The sequence below is a fragment of the Alosa sapidissima genome, chromosome 13 (assembly GCF_018492685.1).
Source record: "Alosa sapidissima isolate fAloSap1 chromosome 13, fAloSap1.pri, whole genome shotgun sequence".
Classification (NCBI taxonomy): Eukaryota; Metazoa; Chordata; class Actinopteri; order Clupeiformes; family Clupeidae; genus Alosa; species Alosa sapidissima.
The window spans coordinates 12,272,314-12,291,757 of NC_055969.1; the positions used below are offsets into that span (position 1 = coordinate 12,272,314).

General features: G+C 41.2%; 1 protein-coding gene across 5 annotated transcripts; it reads right to left on the reverse strand.

The window, feature by feature from the left end:
• Positions 1-678: 678 nt before the first annotated feature.
• Positions 679-18,896, reverse strand: slc38a9 (solute carrier family 38 member 9). Of its 5 annotated transcripts, none has more exons than XM_042059773.1 (15): positions 18,800-18,896; positions 17,614-17,735; positions 16,390-16,516; positions 15,734-15,852; positions 15,445-15,508; positions 15,169-15,262; positions 14,246-14,416; positions 14,098-14,157; positions 13,639-13,833; positions 9,471-9,578; positions 8,842-8,948; positions 7,841-7,954; positions 3,404-3,552; positions 3,117-3,206; positions 679-2,541 (listed from the first exon to the last, which is right to left on the reverse strand). In XM_042059773.1, the coding sequence occupies exons 2-15, from the start codon at positions 17,694-17,696 to the stop codon at positions 2,376-2,378; spliced, it is 1,647 nt and encodes a 548-aa protein (XP_041915707.1). In that variant the 5' UTR covers positions 17,697-17,735; positions 18,800-18,896; the 3' UTR covers positions 679-2,375. The 5 variants fall into 5 exon arrangements, with proteins under 5 accessions (XP_041915707.1, XP_041915709.1, XP_041915705.1 ...); XM_042059775.1 differs by having other exon boundaries at positions 18,866-18,884; XM_042059771.1 differs by lacking the exon at positions 18,800-18,896 and adding an exon at positions 18,633-18,749.
• Between the last annotated feature and the right edge of the window lie 548 nt (positions 18,897-19,444).

Consider the following 19,444-nt stretch of genomic DNA (forward strand, 5'->3'; position numbering starts at 1 on the left):
GCTGAGAGCTGAGCTATTCAAATTAGCCATTAGGGGGATTCCGGTCACATTACACTCAATGTCAGTTTGGACGAATCATGTTACGTTAAATGTGCTACAAAATAAATTTGTGCTACAAAATAAATTTGGGCAGCCGTGGCCCACTGGTTAGCACTCTGGACTTAACCGGAGGGTTGCCGGTTCGAGCCCCGACCAGTGGGCCGTGGCTGAAGTGCCCTTGAGCAAGGCACCTAACCCCTCACTGCTCCCCGAGCGCCGCCGTTGTAGCAGGCAGCTCACTGCGCCGGGATTAGTGTGTGCTTCACCTCACTGTGTGTACACTGTGTGCTTTGTGTGTTTCACTAATTCACCGATTGGGTTAAAATGCAGAGACCAAATTTCCCTCATGGGATCAAAAAAGTATATATACTTATACTTAAATGGACTTGACTTCCTTGATGTGATGGGAGATAGAAGGGCCATTATTGCCATTATATTGGGTTGATGTAAAAGATTAAGTCCCCTGTGATCAGGAAAATCGATGCTTTGTACCGTAATCATCTGACTGACAGACTTTCCTGGAAACCACCAGAGATGGGCAGTTCTGTGTGACCGTACATCTGACATGTGCACTGACACAATTTGTGCATTGTAGCAGCAATCAATAAAAATAAACTAAATGCACACCGTAGACAGATGGACAGTTTCCATGTAGATCATGGTAATTTATTATCACTAAAAGTACAGAAACAAACATAAAATATATTGCCAGCAAAGCAACACATATTTACAAAACAGATTAAACCTTTGGAGTTTAAAATTGTGTGCAAAACTAAGAACATGGGTGACCCCACTAAAACCTCAGCAAATATTTGTAGGCATCTAAAAAAATTTTTTTTTTAAAAATTAAGCAACCACTTAATCTGGCTTCACATGCTCACCAAGTGGAAATCCCTCAGCAGGGTTGTTATGCTGCAGTTATATTGCTAGCAATGTTAACCAACACAAGAGTTGTGGCTGCTTCAGTTGTCAGTTACAGGTCTGGCTGCCAAGAACCATTCCCAGATCAAAGTCCCTTTGTCCATCCTCTACTCTATGTACAGATGAGGCCAAAACAACATGAGAAACCAGAGAAATCTTTGCCTTCATACATGCATTCACTCATGTGCGAAGACTTCAGATAACAGCACAATGTCAGTTTTTGGGATCTAGAATGTTCCATGCTGATGGATGTTCAGTGAACATCATTGTCACATCTTGGACAATCTCAGAACCAACTACATACAACAGCAACAGCACCTGTAAACATACTTTACTGTATGGCTTCAAAAATAAAAGAAAGAAGAAATAAGTCATCATTTTCAGAAAACCGCTATGAGGAGATAGATACGGATTAATAAGTAAAACATATATAACATTCCTGATATGATTAAAAACAAAATGTTCAAATGTATAAATAAAAGAGCTGAGAAGGGAGCTCGTTCTGTTTCAACACAGGAATGAATGTACTGAATACTGGTGATTCCACTTGTTCCGATACTCATCTAACCAAGGACAGAAAAAACAACAACTACAGGACAACAACTTGTGTCTCACAATTTTAAATACAACTTAAAAACACAGTACAACTTCTTGCCTCCTGCATATTAGACCACCTGTGAACCGTGCTGTGGAAATTGTAAGAAAAACAACAAAAAAACACCCCTTCTGTGGATGCTCAATATTTAGTAAAGAAAGTTGCACATACAAGCCTCAGGTTGGCATAGTTGGATGCATCTCTCTGGAAGTTAAAGCTGTAGCATCCAATGACTTGTATAACTGAGAGGTTATGGTAGGCAATATTTTCAAGCAACAAGAACACCAACACTTCCGTGGCCACACCATGACAGACAGTGTACACTACTAATCATTGTATATCAACCAATCAATGATCTATTTATAATAGTACTGTAAGATATTGAAAGACACACTGGTCAGAACTAAGAGCACTCCCTGGAGAAATACCTCAACAAATATCGTTCAACAACGCAGACATAATGTTAACAACCATACACACTGACACAGATCCACATGCTGTGTGACTCATACAAAGTCACTTCAGACATAAAATAAAACAAAACAAAAACAATTATAACCGGCTGGCAAGTTTGGTTACATTGATATACCTGACGAAATAGCTTTATTCAGTATTGTCTGAAGCACCATTCTCTACTTCCTCTCTAAGTTAAAAGAGACAGGAAATTCAGGAAATCAACCACTCCATGATTGTACGTGGTAGCCACTGGATTTTCAAAGGGGTCCTTCGGTGTTTCATATTTCCTCAGGGAGTGCTACTGTACTTGTTCTGCCTCAGAAGGGCAGCAGGACTACATTTCCCAACCTGCTCTGGGGCAGGACTACATGAAGAACTGGCCCACCAGATTGGCCACGCCCAGCAGGATAAGGAGACTGTGGAAGAGGGCCGAGGGCCAGCGCAGCTCCCCCCGCCGCTTCAGCGCGATCATGTGGATGAGTGATGGCAGGACGAACACCAGGGCCAGACCACACATTGCCCCGGAGAACCTGAGACGGAGAGAAAGAGAAAGAGACAAAGGGAGAAAGAGATGAAGAGATATCCTCGGCATGCAATGCATTTTCTTGTAAACCTGACTCAAATCTAAAGCCAGATGAGTAACGTAATTTCCCAACTATTAGCCAAGGTTTATACATTGATTTTGCAAAATTTCTTCAGCTATGAGGTTAATACATGGGGACAATTAATATCGTATTAATATGGTTTTGGTTTTTTTTAACTTGCATAAAACACTGTCCTGAGGTTTATATAACATTGAGGCTAATACACAGGAAATTACTGTACGACATAATTTAAATCCCATTACGCTTCTCCACTGTTTGTTCTCACACCACCCACTCCAAGCAAAGATTCCCCTCAGATACACTACCGGTCAAAAGTTTGGGGTCACTTGCAATTGCAATTATGTAAGCACATAATGTAATCTGAAAACTGCTGCCCTGATTTAAAAAAAAAAAACAATGCAACTGATATCAGCTTGTATTCTGTCTATAATGGAGTGGAATGGAAATTTCTAAGTGACCCCAATCTTTTGACCACTAGTGTAGTTTCAGCATCATCTTACCTTATTATTGAGCCGATGTTGGGGTAAAACTTGGCCATCAGGACACCAGAACCAACAATGATGACATTGAGCACGAAAACATGGAAGAAACTGGGAGGGCAGGAGAGAACACAGCTTATTTGCATACTATTTCAACAACATCCAAAATGTAAATGAAACTCATATTTGGAAATAATGTGCATCAGCTGAATATAAAGCACTCAGACATATTCATATTTTGGTGCTATATAACTAAAATTGAATTGAATGTTTGGATTCTAGTTTGACTTCCTGGACAGAAGCCTCACCCTGGGTAGTTACTGCCAAAGACCTGGCTCATGACCTGCACACGGACCAGGTAGCCGAGCATCGGGTAAACAGTGGTCATCTGAAACAACAGGAAGCTGCGAGCCACAAACACCCACACATCACTGCTAGGGAAATTGTCCAGGAAGTTCTGAAAGAGACAAATGGCTGATGATCAATAATACTCTAGAGAAGATCTGATAGCACAGTAACACATAATCACAATAATCAAAATCAAACTAGGAGAGACTGAAGACGTATGTATACTACCACTATGAGGACAATATATCAGTGCCTATATATATATATATATATATATATATATATGATATTAAAACATTCCAACATATTTTAAACTGCTAATGTCCAGTCTTGATGTATACAACGGAGCTGGGAATTTGCAATGAAACACAACCTAAGGTTATGCCAGCATATATAATTCCTATCTTAACTGACTGGAATGACTACATAACGGATTTCAGATATACACAGGACAGGTGTTAAATTCCTTCTGCTATAGGTAGGGGGATTTCCCACAGCGGCTTATCAACAACCAAGCCTATCAAAAACAAAATCACCAACAAAGTTAACGTGGGCAAGAAACTTTACCAACAGAGCAGCCTTTGTGAGCATTTAACTGGGGTTATCAGGTAGGCAACTTCCTTCATCCGTGTTTCATTGAATTAGTATTCAAGTATTGGCTCATTAATCGGCAAGGCTAGAGCAAAGTATTCGGTATTCGGGTTTCCTTTGACACACATACTCTGTGCATTGTGGTTATTCCTCTTTAACATGCTCTCCACAGAAGCTGACACACACACACAGAGATACACACAGAGACAGAGACAGAGACAGAGACAGAGACAGAGAGAGAGAGAGAGAGAGAGCACTAGATGGGACTCATCCCACCAATAGAATCTCCCTATTATGAGGAGGACTACATAAGCAATCTCTACACAGACATCAGCCATTTCCAGGCCCAGGGAAATGTGCTGATATGTGGGGACCTAAATGCCAGGACTGGGTGTGAAATAGATCACATAGACCCTCATGGTAACAACCATGTGTTTGGTCAAAACAACCTCTATTTTACACCAAACTTACCCCAGAGAAACAGCCTTGACCGTACTGTCAATAAAAATGGTAAAGAGTTAGTGCATCTCTGTCGAGCCTTAGGGCTGTATATGCTTAATGGCAGGATCAGAGGGGACTCTTTAGGGAGGTTCACGTATTGTTCAGCTCTTGGAGCTAGTGTAGTTGACTATGCAATCACTGACATGGACCCCAACTCCTTCAGAGCATTCACTGTCAGGTGGCAAACTCCACTATCGGATCATAACCAGACTAACATCTTTCTCAAATTCATACAGCAGCCCAAAACAGAGTCCAACAAGCTATTCCGTCTCAATGGGACATATAGATGGACTCAGGACAGCCCAGATAACTTTTTAAAAGCTCTAAATTCTTCAGAACTAAAACAATGCATTAGATCCTACAACTCAAAATGTTTTGAGATTAGCAAAACTGGTGTTTATGAAGCCACAAAAGAACTAAACAAAATATTTCTGAAAGCAGCAAATGTAGCTGGCATGAAGAAGTCTAACAAAAATCGAGCAAAGAACAAAACTAAAGAAAAATGGTTTGACAAGGAATGTAAACAACTCAGGACTAGATTGAGGCATATTTCCAATCAAAAGCACCACCAGCCTGAAAATACAAATCTTAGAAAGAACTACCACAAAACTCTTAAACACTATAAAATGTTGCTGAGAAGGACATGACACCAACACAACTCTCAGCAAAATTGAAGCATCTATACAAAATAATCAATTTTTGGAGCTGTGGAATGGTCTGAGCAAAACAAAACCACAGAACTTACCGATTCAAAATGGTGAAATCTGGAAAAAGCACTTTGAAAATTTGTATACAGACATCCAACCTCAAGATCTACATTCGAATTATGAAAAAACCATGGAAAAATTACAAATCCCTTGAAAAGACAATTAAAGACAATTAAAGACAACCAAAACCCCCTTGACTCCCCAATTACACAATTCGAACTTGAATCCAAAATTAAAAAACTCAAAACAAAAAAATCCTGCGGCCCTGATCACATCAGAGGAGAAATGCTTAAACACAGCACCCCTGAACTGACTCAAATTGTTCAATCTCACTTTAACTTCTGGCTGTTTTCCTGACATCTGGAGCCAAGGGTACATTACACCCATCTACAAAAGTGGAGATAAATTGGACCCCAATAATTTTAGAGGCATCTGTGTGAACAGTAGTCTGGGGAAGGTGTTTAGCAGCATTATCAACGAAAGAATAGTAGCCTTCCTTAAGGAGCACGATGTCCTCAGCAAAAGTCAAATTGGATTTCTTCCAAATTACCGCACTACGGACCACATTTACACCCTACACACCCTAATAACTAAACATGTAAACCAAACACAAAAAGGAAAAATATTTGCTTGCTTTGTTGATTTCAAAAAAGCATTTGATTCAATCTGGCATGAAGGACTATTTTATAAACTTTTACAAAGCGGTGTAGGGGGTAAAGTTTACCAATTAGTTAAGGAAATGTACTCTGAAAACAGAAATGCTGTGAAAATTGGCGACAAAATTACAGAATACTTCACTCAAAAAAGAGGGGTGAGGCAGGGCTGTAGCCTCAGCCCAACACTGTTCAATATTTACATCAATGATTTAGCGGTGCAGTTGGAACAGTCTATAGCTCCTGGCCTTACCCTAAAAGAAAAAGAAATTAAATTCCTCCTCTATGCAGACGACCTGGTGCTGATATCTCCCACTGCACAGGGACTACAGCAGCACTGGACCTGCTAGAGAAATACTGTCAGCACTGGGCCCTGACAGTAAATCTAAAAAAGACAAACATTATGATATTCCAAAAGAAGCCCAGATGTCAGGAACACAGATACCCTTTCAATCTAGGCAGCACCGCCCTAGATCACACGATGCAGTACACTTACCTCGGCTTGATCATAACTGCATCGGGGAGCTTTAGCATGGCAGTGAATGCTCTAAAAGAAAAAGCTCGCAGAGCGCTATATGCAATAAAAAGAAACTTCTGGAACATAAACATACCAATTAAAGTTTGGTGCAAAATATTCGACTGTGTTATCCAGCCTATTGCGCTATATGGAAGTGAGGTATGGGGTCCACTCAGTGTGCACAGCTACACTAGATGGGACAAGCATCCTGTAGAATCCCTACATGCAGAAAAAATTAATTTTAAAAATCCAAAAGAAAAACACCAACCAATGCATGTAGGGCAGAATTAGGCAGATTCCCATTGGCCATCAACATACAAAAGAGAGCACTTAAATTCTGGATGCATCTCCAAACAAGTCCCAGAGACACACTGCATTTCATCGCAGCAAAAACTCAAGATCTGAACCCCGACAAGAGTCCTCTGAGTCAGCTTGTGCTGAGACTAAGTAATCCCCCTCTAACAAATACTAATACACTCTCTCAGCCAAGCTCTGCTTTTAGACTAAATCTCAACCAGATTATCCAGAAATCTAAAGAAAAATATTTGGAACATTGGCATAATGAAACAAAAAAACAAAACAAACTAGAATGCTATCGGTCCATAAAATCCAAATATGAATTAGAAGAATATCTCTCTACTGTCAGAGATATAAAGCAGAGACAGATCTTGACCAAATACAGACTCAGTGACCACAGCCTAGCCATAGAAAAAGGCAGACTAAGAAAGTCATGGTTGCCAAGAGAGCAAAGAGTCTGTGGTCACTGTACGACAGGTGAGGTTGAGACGGAGGTGCACTTTCTTCTTCAATGTAAAAAATATGAATTTATTAGAGATACCTACTTCGATAAATTTACCAACCTAATTCCGGAGTTCCGAAACCTGGGAGAACAGGAAGTACTGCCTGTCTTACTTGGACAGCAAGGACAGACAGCAGCTCTTGCTGCTAAATATGTCACTGAATGCCATAGAGCGAGGGACAGTGATTAGACACTATACACATGAAATACCTACCATTTTCAGCACACACACACTTACATGTATAAATGTCTTATCTATCGTATGTTCTGTATTGTATTGTTTGATGTCCTGCTTTGGCAATGCAAAGAAATATTTGTCATGCCAATAAAGCTACCTTGAATTGAATTGAAGAGAGAGAGAGAGAGAGAGAGAGAGAGAGAGAGAGAGAGGTCTTGTAAACAATGACATGACCTTAACTTTATCCCCAGAAATTTAAAACATTGACATATTAGATGAGCAACTTACATAGTGTTGAAGACATGAAGATTTAAATCAATGCAATGGTGACGTTAGATGTCAATTCAAATCTCTGTGTCTTCAAACACTAAGGAGATTTTTCATTAAGTATAACTCTTTTGATGAGTCATTGGACAAAACATTAGACCTTGAAGGCCAGATAAACTCTTACTGGTTCAATGCACTCTTTGGACAGTTCTGGTGAAGGAAATGATGCAAAGATCAGGATTCCCACATAGAGGTAAGTCAGGCCCACCAGTAGATAGGCCACAGACAGGTCCCGCACCTGGAAACACAGCAGAGTGTAACTTAAACTTATGACATTTACTTAACAGTTTATTCTCTTGCAATGAAATTAAACTTGTAATCATATTGTTTTGCTGGCATTTGGTATTCTATAGTAGTTTGATCATTCCATGCTAAACCTATGAAAACGCAACACATTTACATCATTCCTAATAATTTCAGAATTTATATTATAAAATATAAAATATAGAATATAAAATATTCACAGAGGAAGTCAACATACAATCATATGGCAAAACTGTGCCTTAAGTTAAAGTACTGAAAATGCGGTCATGCACAAAAGATCTAAAACTGATGCATGAACAACCACAAATTCATCCCAAATGGACCTGCTTCAGCTGATGGCAGACATTTTTCAGTTCCTTAGCACAGCAGTTTTAAGCACATTTCCTGTTCAGGGTGACCAATATGAGAGAGTTCCTCATCAAGGACTTTGGTTCAAAGAGAAATTGAACAATATCCACTACCCTGTCTAAGCTTCAGTAGTTTCGTTAGGGTAAGTGAAAACTGCTCTGCTCAATGTTTTTCTGCAGTGTTCTGAAATCAAATCTGCTGAACCAGCAAGAATTTCTCGTTTGGTCTTCAAAAGTCAAACTATGGACATAAGAGTATGTACGAGGTCTTAGCTTACCTACAAAAATGTATACAAACCTACACACAAATCAATTATATGCTGATTTGTTCCCATAGATATATGACTTTGCCCCAAAAGTGCCACAATTCCCTGACTTTCCATGTCTGGATAGACTTCCCAAAATTCCAGGATATTCCGGAAATTTCATCACCCCTGGGAACCCTGTTATAACAATATATTGCCACATGCACTTGCACAAAGTGTGGCTTATTGCTAATTGTGGTTGTGCTCACATTATTTTGCTGGTGCTTGTTGCTCTTCATGAGGGTGATGATGCAGTTGTGAATGAAAAAGGCCAGTGTGAGAATCCCAGTCAGCTGTGGGAACAGCACTCTGAACTCTGTGGGCCAAACAGTCATGTGGGAAAACAAGGGTTGAAGATGAAGGGTTAAACCATGTTTGTAGAGACCTTAGTGAAAAACATACAGTGTAAACTACTGATTCTGTACCCACCACAAAATAATATGGCGAGTTTCAGACAAACAAATCAATCAACAAATCAACATTTTGTATTTCAGTCTCTAAAAATGTCTCTTCCTGTATCTAATAGAGGTTGAAAGCAATGGAATATATTAGCAAAAAAAGGACAAACTACCAAAGCAGTAACACAAGATTTCATAACACCTACAAGAAATAATTTACAGTGCTTACTGTTAGTTGACGCTACATAAAAGTTCAATAGAAAGATATAAAAAATAAAAAACACAATAAAAAGCTTAAGTCAATGTCTTTGAAAAAGTACTTTCCAAATGGGACATTAACGGTGTTGCTCTAACATGTTCTACTATCTAATCTGCCTCCTGTCCGACTACTAAATGCAAATGCAAAGACAAAGACAATCATGTCCCAACAAATGAAATACCTGGAACAAAAGCCTTAGTGGGTTCAAACCAGTGAAATTCCAGGTGGAAACCCAGCCGAATAGCTTTTAGAGTCACCAGGCCGATAAGATAAACCACAGATATGGTACCTGATTGGATAAGAGAGAGAAAGAGAATAATGTAATCCACCATGTATACAAACTTCTTAATACGGGTATGTAGACATGCGTAACCGTTAAATAAAGGTGCAGATAAAATGTGTGGCTTCTCAAACGTTTCATTGAAGGACAATAATGTCAGCTGAGTGTTGCTAATTAAGGACTCACAAGTGGGTGACTCATAAATCAATAACATCATCTGTTCATCTATTCTGGAGGAAATGTGTGTTCTTTGTTATCAGTACCCTACTACTAATCCCAGTGCAACATTATCTTCCAAACTTCCAAACCGGTATATTGTGCTTCTTTTTGGTGTCACAAATGAAAGGCAGAGCTATGTAGCCTGACGTCATCATACTCAATTCTAGTCAGAATTAGTCTGATACTGTTCCATTGGGATGTGATTATGGTGTGTGTTTCAACCAATACAGGGGTTTTTCGTTCTCCACAAATGCCTTCTTTTCGACAAATGCCTTTCATTGTTATCTTGTACAACAGACGTGATGGCGAAATATAAATACAAACTTCCTGACCTCAAATGTTGTGGGCGGGGCTAGGCATGGCATCCAGGCTAAGAGTTATGTAATTCAAACTCAAACTTTGTAGCCAATCAGGATTTACAGTGAAGGAAACTGTATGCTGCAAGGATGTGGAGTTATTAGCGGTTAGTCTCCGTCCGTATTATATGCCGAGGGAGTTCTCGCACGCAATTGCTGTCTGTGTTTACGTTCCACCTCAAACTCTCCCGGATTCAGCATGTGACGTCATCCATTCCACAATCGCAAGGCTTCAAACCCAACACAGTGATGCCTTTTTTGTGATTTCTGGCGACTTCAATCACATAACACTGGATTCCACACTCACAAATTTCTACCAGTTTGTTGACTGCCCTACAAGGAAAAACAGGACAATAGACCTCATGTATGCAAACGTGAGGGATGCATACAGTGCAAACCCTCTTCCCCCTCTGGGTAAGTCAGACCACAACCTCATCCATCTCAAGCCAATGTACAAGTCCAAAGTACAGAGGCTACAAGCTGCCACACGCACCTTCAGAAAGTGGACACCTGAAGCGGATGAGGATGTTACAGAATGGAGAGGACTTAGAGGAGGTCACACAGTGCACAACTGACTACCTGAATTTCTGTATGGACATTGTTGTTCCCACCAGAACTGTACGCTGCTTTCCCAATAACAAGCCTTGGATAACCAGCAATGTCAAGATGAAATGAAAAAGATGGCGTACAGAGAGGGGTACATGGCAGAGCTGAGGCGCGTGCAAGTGGAACTCAAAGTCAAGCTGAAGGAGGCTAAGGAGGACTACAGAAGGAAAGTGGAACAGAAGTTGCAGGAAAACAACATGAAGGAGTCATGGAATGGCATGAAAATGATAACTGGCCTGAAGAAGAGCAGCAGCTCTGTGGAGGGGGGACCTGGACAGGGCGAACCAGTTGAACCACTTCTACAACAGGTTTGACTGCCCTGCTCCATCTCCAATGGGAGTGGTCTGTCCACCACCCCCTGCAGACTCAGGCACTGCTCTTGTTTGCGTGCCTGCCCTACCCCCACCTTCCAGCCTCCCAGTCTCTCCAGCTCTACATCCCGGTGACACCCAACAACCTAAACCATCACCACCTCACGCCCTGCCCCCACCTGACGCCTCCTTGCCTGTGCCTGTGGAGGCGTCCAAGACTCTGGCAGCCTTGACAGGGACATCAAGGAGGTGGTCATCCCCAGCCCCCACCCCCCCTCAATACCAGTGCAACACTCACCCCCACAATCACTGGATATTGCACCCCTCCCCCACACGGTGATCACGAACAATGAGGCGACAACGACCTCAGTCAACAGCCATCAGACACACAGATCCCGGGATGCACCCCCCCCTCCCCTTACACCCCCCATCGTCACAGCAACTCAAGTGAGCGCTAAACTAAAGAAACTGCACACGGGTAAGGCAGCGGGGCCTGACAGACTGTGTCCAAGGCTACTCAAGGCCTGTGCTGCTGAGCTGGGGGAGCCACTGAAGCACATCTTTAATCTGAGTCTACCCTTGGACAAGTTCCAACACTGTGAAAGACATCATGTCTCACCCCTGTCCCTAAAAAGCCACATCCTAGTGAGCTTAATGACTACAGACCTGTCGCTCTAACATCACATGTGATGAAGACAATGGAGCGACTCGTCTTAGGTATGCGCAGACCCCAGGTACGCCATGCATTAGACCCGTTACAGTTTGCATACCAGGAGAAAGTGGGCGTGGATGATGCCATCACTTCTACACAGGACACATTCTCACCTGGACAAGGGGAAAAGTGCTGTGAGAATCATGTTCTTTGATTTCTCAAGTGATTTTAACACCATCCAACCCCTCAGACTGGGAGACAAGCTCTTGCAGATGGGTGTGGACACTCACCTGGTAACCTGGATCACAGATTACCTGACGGAGCGACCACAGTTCGTCAGACTGAAGAACTGTCTCTCTGACACTGTGATCAGCAGCACCGGAGCACCACAGGGAACTGTGCTCTCTCCAGTCCTGTTCACCTTGTACACATCGGACTTCCACTACAACACTGAGTCATGCCACATGCAGAAGTTTTCTGACGACACTGCAATTGTGGGGTGTATCAGGAACGGGCAGGAGGAGGAGTATAAGTGCCTGGTGGAGGACTTTTGCAATCGTGCAAACTCAATCATCTCCAACTCAACACTTCAAAGACAAGGAGATGGTGGTGGATTTCCGCAGATCTAAGCCCACTCTGCTACCAGTCTCCATTGATGGGGTCAATGTCAAGGTGGTAAGCACCTACAAGTACCTACAAGCACCTACAAGTACCTGGACAATAAACTGGACTGGTCAGCCAACACTGACGCACTCTATAAGAAAGAGCAGAGCAGGCTGTACTTCCTGAGGTGGCTGCGCTCCTTCAATGTGTGCAGCAAGCTCCTCAGGATGTTCTACCAGTCTGTTGTTGCCAGCGTCCTCTTCTATGCAGTGGTATGTTGGGGAGGAAGCACAAAGAAAAAGGATGTGGGGCGACTTGACAGGCTGGTAAGGAAAGCTGGCTCTGTAGTGGGAGCTGAACTGGAGTGCATCACTTCAATATCTGACAAAAGGACCCTGAACAAACTGATCAACATCTTGGACAATGAGTGTCATCCACTCCACAGCACTATTGTTAAGCAGAAGAGCCTGATCAGCTGGAGACTTCGCTCACTGCCTTGCACAACAGACAGACTGAGGAAGTCATTCATCCCCAGGGCCATTGAACTGTTTAATGCATCACTTAAGGGAAGAGGAAAAATAGACTTCTCTGCATAGTCTGTCTGCCTCTTCACCACCTCCAATGTCTTGAACTGTCTGTCCACTAGTCACTTTACATTTGTCTTCTCCTCCATGCCACATACCTTTCTTAATATAGTTATTTATATATAGATATATAGACTTTATTCTTGTACTGTTGCACTGTTTGACTTACTCATTTGCACCATCACCATGACACTCATTCACACAGATCACCTTACCTTACGCACTGAGAACCACAGGCTCAGTCCCTGCTTCAGTCATTGCAAGCGCACCTGATTGATTATTCACCACTATGTGGATACTGTTTTTTAGAATTGATTTTGATTAAGTTTTATTTAGTATAATTTGTATATTTAGTATATTCAGTATATTCTTTATCTTCTACAGTCTTTATCGCTTAGTTGTGTTTTTATATTATATACTTTTAATTACTTTTTCTGCTGTTATTGAATGTGTGTGTGTGTTGTCTGTATGCTACTGTGACCTTGAATTTCCCCTAGGGATCAATAAAGTATATCTATCTATCTATTTATCTATCTATCTATCTATCTGAAGGAGTGCTTGTCTTTTGAGACACAGGAATTTGTTTTGGAGGCATCAGAACACAGCGAACAACAAGCTAAGCATTCCCAACCACATTTGGACAAAATGGTCCCATAGTGGTCTTCAATGTACACAGTAATACCGTCAAAACTACCCTGCAGAGGAAGTGTAGAAGTGTGCCCAGAAAGGGGAACTTACCCAGGAAGGTGAACCTGGCAAAGAAGGAGGCCGAGCGGAAGTTGAGGAGGGGGAAGAGCAGCACAATGAGGTAGAGGGGGATGGTGTTGGTCTTACTCCACCAGTGGTCAAACACAGCCGTGGACCTGTTCCCACTTCCTTGCAGCTGGACAGTGGCATTGCCACCATGATCAGTATCAGGGAATGGACATATGACTAGAAAGGGGGGGGGGGGGGGTTGAAAGGTGAACAAGCAAAGAAATGCTATACCTCAACACATCAGTCCAAGCAGTATAAATGAATTAGATCTAGTCTGTTGAAGACATAAATAAATATGCTGTACATGCCGTCTAGTCATCTCTGATATTCATTCACTACAGACATGGACAACAGATATTTTGGATAGACAATGAGAGGGATGCCGTGAGAAACATAATCTACTCAGCGGTCATGTACGGCTTAAAAAAGGGAATTTCTTACCTCTTTCAGATCCATTTGTACCAAACTCATGATCTGACATGTTAACATGATGGACATAGTCTATAAGGAAAGAGAATATATAATAATATAGCATTCAAACTCAGAGACCGAGACATCAAATGTAATGGACTCGGTCAAGGCTACTTACTGTAGATGAATTTGCCCGTGTTGAACAGGAAGTTAGACATGAGCACCCAATAGACCACCATCGCACCAATTAATGACACCATTGAGAAGATCAGGCTCAACCACTTTCCAAATGACCCAAAATAATATCTACATACATCTGGAAACTCCCAGTCCGAAGTGTCAATGTATGCTGAAGGACAAAACAACGAGAAAAACATTCATTTCCTGAGCATGCAAATTCATGTAAACAGCATTTTCTGATTGCCTTAACCCAAATAAGAGGCTCAATGTTAAACCATGTAGAACAGTGTTGAATCTAATATTTGGACAAGTGATCTCAGATAAGTATGCTTCTCTGCAATCGATTCTGGGGGGGGGGTCTATGGTTTTGCCGTGAGTCAGTGCTCTAGGCTGTAGGTCCGATGTGTGAACAGTTGCATCTCATTGTCAAATGGGCCTCTCCCGTCCCTGCACTTGCGGTCCGAGCCTAATAAATTGCTGTGCACGCTCTGCATACCTACATACTCTGCGTGCTCGAAAACGTGACAGCAAGGAAACAACAAATGGACGCCCTTAGCGGGACATGTGCCAGTGTAACGACTGTCAGTGGTCACCTGCACAAGAGGTTTACAAGCTTTTGAATAAAAGCGTATAAGTCGACAAGACCTACACAAGAAGACAACATTTGAACACTTCAAGATTCAAGATTCGAGATACAGTATGTAGTTGTAAGCTAACTTTAGAGCTAAATTAGAACTGTTAAAGTCCTGATTATTATACAAGGGTTTACTTCTGAGTGTGAGATCAGAGTCAGTAGTGAGAAGTGAAATTTAGAATAGGAAGCTGCAATGTACAGTTGGAAGAGCTGTAATTCTAAAACCTGTACTTCTTGAAAAAAAAAACACCTGTAGTTCTTGAAAAGCTACAAGCTCGCAGACTTACGTATAGATTTGGTTGACTTTAGCACCCTGTAACAGCAATATAAGGTGAGGAACCCCATTGCGATTAGAATGATAATCCCAAGTGTGAATCCCGCCTAGAACAACAACACGTTTAGCCAATTATGGAAGATAATTGCACATTGCTCCTTTAGATATCTACATCTATGTGGCAACTGAACTGAATTCAACCCATTTTTACATATTATCAATTATTTATTATGAATTATTCATAATATGTTATGGTACTAAAATGTGCATACAATGCACATGGAAATACCTGCTTAATTCCCCATGGTATGCTAAGTATTGACGTTCCCATCATTGTGTTCCAAATGGCAAAACTATAAAGGAAATATATGACATGACATAAAAAACAATAATAAAATCTTGAGTCTATGTACACTTGTAAACATTACTGCAATCTTGGATGATAGAATATTTTTTCCTTTCATTTTTACATACAGCTGCTCATAAGACACTGAAGTTAAAGGAGGGAAAAATGGCAACGTCACTTGCTTTTGTCAACCAGGTATTCACACTAAAATGTATAGAGTGGCGATACATACATGGTGACAATACTAGGATTTTTGGTGGCGCCATCTTTTCCCTGTACTTTGAATGCAGTCCCCAGCGGGCTGTAAACGTAGATATCCTCAGGAGGTGGGATCACATGGTCTGGAGGAGCCTTACACAAGACAGTCCAGACGTAAACAAAACATACAGATTGAAAACATGGGTCAATACTTCTCAGAGTGATGTCAGTGGGTTGTTGTGTGTTCAGAATGTCATTCCGAGCAGAAAGCACTTCAGAATGTAGAATTCAAAATAGAATGCTATGAACATTCCACTGTGAAATTATGCTGATCAAGCACGAAAAGCAACATGCCATAAACACATCATGGCCAATGGCAAATAGCTGAGCAAACAGAACAAATGGAGGCTATCGGATGACTGTGTAATATGGCAAAGTAAAACCATTCTGCACGGTCCTCAGACATATAAAGGACCTTTTGAAGAATGACTGTCAGCTTGTGTAACCCATCTGATTATTAATTTTCATCAATGAATCAGCAACTACTATGAAACTGACCATCTATGGTGGACAATGCCACCTTTGTTGCAATATAATGATGCACTATTTTTTGAATACATTAAATATACACTCATAACTTGATAAATGAGACAGTCAATAAATGAATGCAAATCTGATGGGGGTTTTTACCAGTAATCTGTCAGATGATCCGGTAAGACGCCCATAGTAATGTATTCTACTGCTCAAGATAGAAGCCTCGGAAGACACTCGCTCCGTGGCATCATCAACAATATTCTTGGGCTCTACATGAAAGGGCCTACAGACACAAACAGGCCTTCATAAAGTCAAAAATATCACATACATACCACACACTACACAAAACACTCCTTAGCATCATGTGAGCACACACTTGGTGCCTGTAGTTTTCAGTACAGAGGTGTTAAAGGACAAGTTTCATTGCACACAGCTGCACGTGCGTGAAAGGCTTCTGAGAAAACCTTAGCCTAAGTATTCTAAGTAGCTGTGGCGCCAGGGCAGGACTCGGACCCAGACAGAGCCGGACATCCCGGTTCCAGAAAGTAAAAGTCCTGCCATATATTATTTCTACCTGTGCACTTAACACAGGTGATATCACTAATTATCTGATCTACCTGCCTGCTAATTAGGATGAGCTGGTTTACTGAATGGTTGGATGAAATACTTGGCAGGACTTTTACTTTCTGAACCCGGGATGTCCGCCTCTGGACCTAGAGCAGGGTGGGGCTCTGTTTTGGAAACCCACAAATTACTCCAACACTTGGGCAGTGTTTGTGAAATACCAAACTGGATTAATTCAGGCATGCTTGCTACTGATGAACCAATGATACGCAGGGAAAGGTAAACAGCTACAGGGAACAAACCCATAACCCGCTGCCTGTTTCATTTTAGGATAAATGGAAGAGAAATGGCTGTCTGCTACCATTGAACCAAATATCGATATATATATATATAGTCAAAATTGTTTATACTTTAACACATTTGGCAAGCATTGAACGATCATAACAGGGAATGTTAGTAGATGGACAAGCTCAGTCAAAATTACATAATAGAATGCCATTTAGGTAGTAAAGCCAATGAACCTATTACAAAAGTCAGACTGGATTTTATGTACCTGATTTAGTTTCTGACCTCAGCTTAAATAACAGTTAACAATTAACTTTGTCACATTATTGGTGTACCTTACAGTGGCAGTTATAGTTCTAACAACGCAGTAAAAGGATACAGATAAAAGACAAGAGTATTGATGACCTTAACTGAGTCACAAAATGCAAAAGGTCTACCTCAAATTATTGTTTGAAATAATCAATCTGATTGATTATTGGTCAAAACTGCAACATAGGTATCTCCGCAGATTACATTAAACAGTGGTTGTACCTTCTTCCTCTTGGCTCAAGTGAATCTATGGAAGCTTCCCTTCCTAGCATGGACCCCAGTAGTGGTTTTGAATCGTCCTCCATATCTTCAGAGAGCTAGCCACTTCACCTCATATGGACAACCTGCAGATGTTAATAAAGAGATCAGCTTAAGACTCCATGAACTTCAGCTGCTTAGTGCATTGTTCAACAACCCCAGGGCCACAGGCTAAGGCTCTGGAGATACACAAGAATACCATCAAGATGTAATGGTCCATGTTCAGACATGTGATTAATTGAGGGAAGACCAAAGGTTAACTCACATCCACATTCTAACATTAGAGCAAAACAACATAGCTACCACGGTTGTTTCATAAGTAAATAAATATGTACGTGTACATTTGTAACATTGTGCTGCATTATAAATGAGGCAAACCTCTTTTTGAGCCAATAAGTAGATTATTATACGTCTACATGGAAGTTTGTGTAGCCAACAAGTTATGAAGTTGCGCTGAAACATTCACATTCATCGAACTCCTACCCAGAGCGTTTACTCCCCTTCGCAGGAACGAAATGAATTAAAGCAGTTCAATTGTCTTTTTAATTGTTCAGTTACTAAATCGATCAAGATTTTCATACGCGTCTATTTCTTTCTTTAACCGGTTTATGGTTATGAATGTGGCTTGCTGACAGTTCCTGAAGTGAGGTTGTCACCTCCACAAAAGTTAGTGTTTTCTAACAAGTTTGCTACAATGCCAATAAACTATTTGTTTTATGAAACCAACAAATCTGAACAGTAAACTTCAACTAATATCACCCAGAGAATCTTACAATATGGGAAGTGTCAGCATGCCTTTAACCTAAGCTCTCAACATTTCATCAAGCTAACTGTTTAGCTATTTAGCACACTAAATGCCAGCCGGCTTAATGAGGTGCCACGAAAGGTCTGACTCCTACCTAATGTTAGAGACATATAATCTTCCCCACGTAACAAAAATACGACAACTTACATTAAAAACTTAAAAAGTTACCATCACTCACACGAGAAGCACACCCTGCGCCGAAAGGTAGCTATGCAGAACAGCACGGTTTTGAACAAGATCTACGGGTACGTCAATAGCTCATGCAGGGGGAGGTTTTATTGGATCTGTAGTGCTTACTTCATCGCGTCCATGTGTGCTTGAGGTACACAAAACTACAATACCCACAATTCAACGCTGAGAAAGTCATCTGATTTCCCAACGTCAGAAGGTTTGTGATGAAGTTGTTGATACCTGATGCTCTTTGGAAATCCCAAATTCCTTAGGCTAACTGGGGACTGGGGCTGAGCATCTAAGAGAGAAACAATATAACATTTACAGTTGCATTTATTAATTAAGCATAATTTGGACATATTGGGTAACAATAGGCTACTCGTACCAGAGGATGAGAGTGCATACGTTTAAATAATAGTTAAAGTAGTGTAGTCAAAGTAGGTAGTGATAGAAAGAGGAAGAGGTAGAGGGGTGTAGTAGCCTACTCAGCAGGAGATCTATGTGAAAACTCGCCAGATGCCGCATTGTCATGTTATTTGGGCAGTTAGGAGCTGCTTCAAGTGCCAGTGTGAATGCGGCATAAGAAGCCATACTAGAAGACCCGACCAACCCTTCCGAAAATACCCTATCTCCTCCTCTCGACATATCTAACAACCCAACAAAACACCCATAGATATTAGAAAGATATGGGGGCAAACACCTTACTGTCATGGCCAACACTTGCTGGCAATCAGACACCTGATTTCCAATCAGAGACCGTTTCTCATTGGCCTCCAGTGATGTTGCCCCCACAATGAGGCGCTATAAAACCTAAATTCT